Here is a 3,361-nt window from a genome sequence, read left to right as displayed (position 1 = left end):
GTCTCTACTAAAAATACAAAAAAAAATTAGCCGGGCGTGGTGGCGGCGCCTGTAGTCCCAGCTACTCGGGAGGCTGAGGCAGGAGAATGGCGGGAACCCAGGAGGCGGAGCTTGCAGTGAGCCGAGATCGCGCCACTGCACTCCAGCCTGGGCGACAGAGCGAGACTCCGCCCCATAAAAAGAAAAAAAAAAAGTAGTATGGGATGTTTGAACAAATTTTTTTTTTGAAACAGAGTCTTGCCCTGTCGCCCAGGCTGGAGTGCAATGATGCGGTTTCAGCTGACCTCAACCTTGGCCTCCCGGGTTCAAGCGATTCTCCTACTTCAGCCTCCTGAGTAGCTGGGATTATAGGCGCCCGTCACTGCACCTGGCTAATTTTTGTATTTTTAGTAGAGACGGAGTTTCACCATGTTGGCCAGGCTGGTCTTGAATTGCTGACCTCATGATCTGCCTGCCTCGGCCTCCCAAAGTGCTGGGATTACAGGAATAAGCCACAGCGCCAGGCCTTAAACACTTCTCCTGTAGAATTTTTCTATAAATATCTCAGCATCCCTATCAACTATATTCAAAAAAAAAAAAAAAAGAGAGAGAGAAGTTGTTAAACGCAAAACCGAGGCCCTTCTACGTCTTCCCTTCTACGTTCTAGCCACAGCTAACTACCTTAGCACAGCTTGTAGTATAAAGACGCTGGATAGCTTCATAATTAGAAAACCTTACAAAATGCACGTTTCTCAACACCAATCCATTAGTAATCATGCTCTCTATATACTGCACATATCTCTATGATCTACGTTCTGTTTTTCATCAAATAAATAAACCAAATATTCAAAGCCAAATATTTAGAATTGTATCTTTCACTTTGGTTATTATGACTGGAAAATATGCTTGCCCTTAGAGGTTTATGCCATTTGCCCATTAAAAAAAGAAAAAAAAAAGAAGTTATTATTACCAATTAAAAAAAAAAAAAAACCCTGGCCGGGCGCAGTGGCTCACAGCTGTAATCCCAGCACTCTGGGAAGCCGAGGTGGGCAGATCACCTGAGGTCAGGAGTTTGGGTCAACATGGTAAAACCCCATCTCTACTAAAAATAAAAAATTAGCCGGGTGTGGTGGCACGTGCCTGTAGTCCCAGCTACTCGGGAGGCAGAGGCAGGAGAATCACTTGAACCCACCCGGGAGGCAGAGGATGAAGTGAGCCAAGATCGCACAACTGCACTCCAGCCTGGGCAACAGAGTGAGACTCTGTCTCAAAAAGAAAAAAAAAGGAAAAACCATTAACAAAAACGCAGGCCATTCAGATACATGCATGTATTATAGCACTGACCAAAAAATTATGAAACAAATCCCCTCCCAATGACTCTATTTCATTAAATTATTTTATACCAATGTGACTAAAAGTGACAGATCATAAAATTCTGATCCAGGTTTCAATTCCATCAGTGATAAACATTTACTCAGCACCTACTATGTACCAGGCAAAGAGTTAGGTACTTGACTTATATTAGCCTTCAAAGTCAGCCAGGAATGGTGGCTCATGCCTGTAATTCCAACACTAGGGGGCCAAGGCGGGAGGATCACTTGAGCTCAGGAGTTCAGGACCAGCCTGGGCAAAATAGTAAGACCTCATTTCCACAAAAAAATTTTTAAAATTAGCAGAGCATGGTGGCACATGCCTGCAGTCCCAACTACTCAGGAGGATGAGATGGGAGGATGGCTTGAGTCAAGAAGGCTGAGGCTGCAGTGAACCGTGATCTCACCACCGCACTTCCAGCCTCGGCAACAGAGCAAAGACCTTGTCTCCAAAACTTAGCAAAACAAACTATGAAAACCCATGTGGCCCATGGAAAATCATAAGCAGCACTTTCACTTTCAGGAATTTGTCCTAAGAATATACTCAAATGTGTAAAATCATATATGTATAATCGCTCCACTGCACTCCAGTCTGAGTGACAGAGTGAGACTCCATCTCTAACAATAAAAACAAACAAAAAAACCCCTACAAAGTTGCAATCATATCATCATTTCTCTGAATATCCAACAGAGTTCAAACTTATTCTCTTCCTAGCTGTCACGCTCTGAAAAATATTGCCCATCTGATATAAATTACCTCATGCAAGAATGGCAATTCATCTCTTGCTTTGTGGTATTCTGCCACACACTCTAAGCAGTAGCAGAGATCTTCGTCAGCTGTTTGAAATTCACTGGATGGAGTGTTGGAAGCATAGCGCTTTAGGAAGTCAACGGTGGAACCACCACCTGGAGTACACCAACAACATGTGCTCATTCTGTACCTACAGCCAGAAAAGACGACATCAAGAAGAAAACCAACTTCAGACCGTCTGTGTGTCAAGAACAGGTACACTTCCAACTTGTGACCCTGGTTTCAATTTAAAATGTGTCACTAAAGCCCAAATCTTCTGCTGGCTGGCTTATCAATCACTGAACTCACTAAACTAAAAAAAAAACCCTTCCATTGTTGACATATGAAAAATTCAGAAAAATGAAAGCATTATAAAAGGAGTAAGTATCATAAGGCAACATAAAGTTGTGCTACAGAGAAGGCTCAAAACTACACAGTACTGATAGAAAATATACAGAGACCAAGACTTACCAACATTTTCAAAGTACAGATTTTGGAGTGGGGAAAAAAGTTACCAAGTATGAACTTAAGTTCATTTCATAAACTGAAAGGACCTAGCTCATGCATCCTCACCAGGAGTGATGTCACCCTCAGAGAGATGTAAAACTAGTTAGTGGGACGTGAAAAAGTCCTCCTCTTTCAGATATAAAGCTCACATAAACAGACAGTACATAAAGAAAGACACAATATATTGGTAGTATTAAAATTCACAGGAGGGCAGTTTTTAAAAATGTTTAAAAACTCTCCATTCAGGGAGAAAGAAGGTTAGAAGGAGGTTAAAACACCTAAGTAAGGCGGTGGCTCACACCTGCAATCCCAGCACTTTGGAAGGCCGAGGTGGGCTTGCTTGAGGTCAGCAGTGCGAGACCAGCCTGGCCAACATGGTGAAACCCTATCGCTACTAAAAAAAATACAAAAATTAGCTGTTGGTGCGCATCTGCAATTCCGCTACTCGGGAGGCTGAGGCAGGAGTATCGCTTGAACCTGGGAGGCAGAGGTTGCAGTGAGCCAAGACTGCGCCACTGCACTCCAGCCTGGGTGACAGAATGAAATTCTGTCGCAGGGCGCGGTGGCTCAAGCCTGTAATCCCAGCACTTCGGGAGGTCGAGGCGGGTGGATCACGAGGTCAGGAGATCGAGACTATCCTGGCTAACATGGTGAAACCCCGTCTCTACTAAAAATACAAAAAACTAGCCGGGCGTGGTGGCGGGCGCCTGTAGTC

At 43.9% G+C, this 3,361-nt stretch overlaps 1 protein-coding gene across 1 annotated transcript in view; it reads right to left on the bottom strand.

Annotated features, from left to right (window-relative positions):
- Positions 1-3,361, bottom strand: part of SETX (senataxin) — a 99,367-nt gene that overhangs the window by 89,223 nt on the left and 6,783 nt on the right. Inside the window, exon 5 of the mRNA XM_012001583.1 lies at positions 2,107-2,290. Coding sequence (XP_011856973.1) covers positions 2,107-2,283 — 177 coding nt within the window. The 5' untranslated portion in view covers positions 2,284-2,290. The remainder of the gene's footprint in view (positions 1-2,106; positions 2,291-3,361) is intronic.

This window comes from Mandrillus leucophaeus, unplaced genomic scaffold, assembly GCF_000951045.1.
Source record: "Mandrillus leucophaeus isolate KB7577 unplaced genomic scaffold, Mleu.le_1.0 Scaffold665, whole genome shotgun sequence".
Classification (NCBI taxonomy): domain Eukaryota; kingdom Metazoa; phylum Chordata; class Mammalia; order Primates; family Cercopithecidae; genus Mandrillus; species Mandrillus leucophaeus.
Note: the sequence above shows the minus strand (reverse complement) of the source record. Positions and strands in the feature narration are given on the sequence as shown.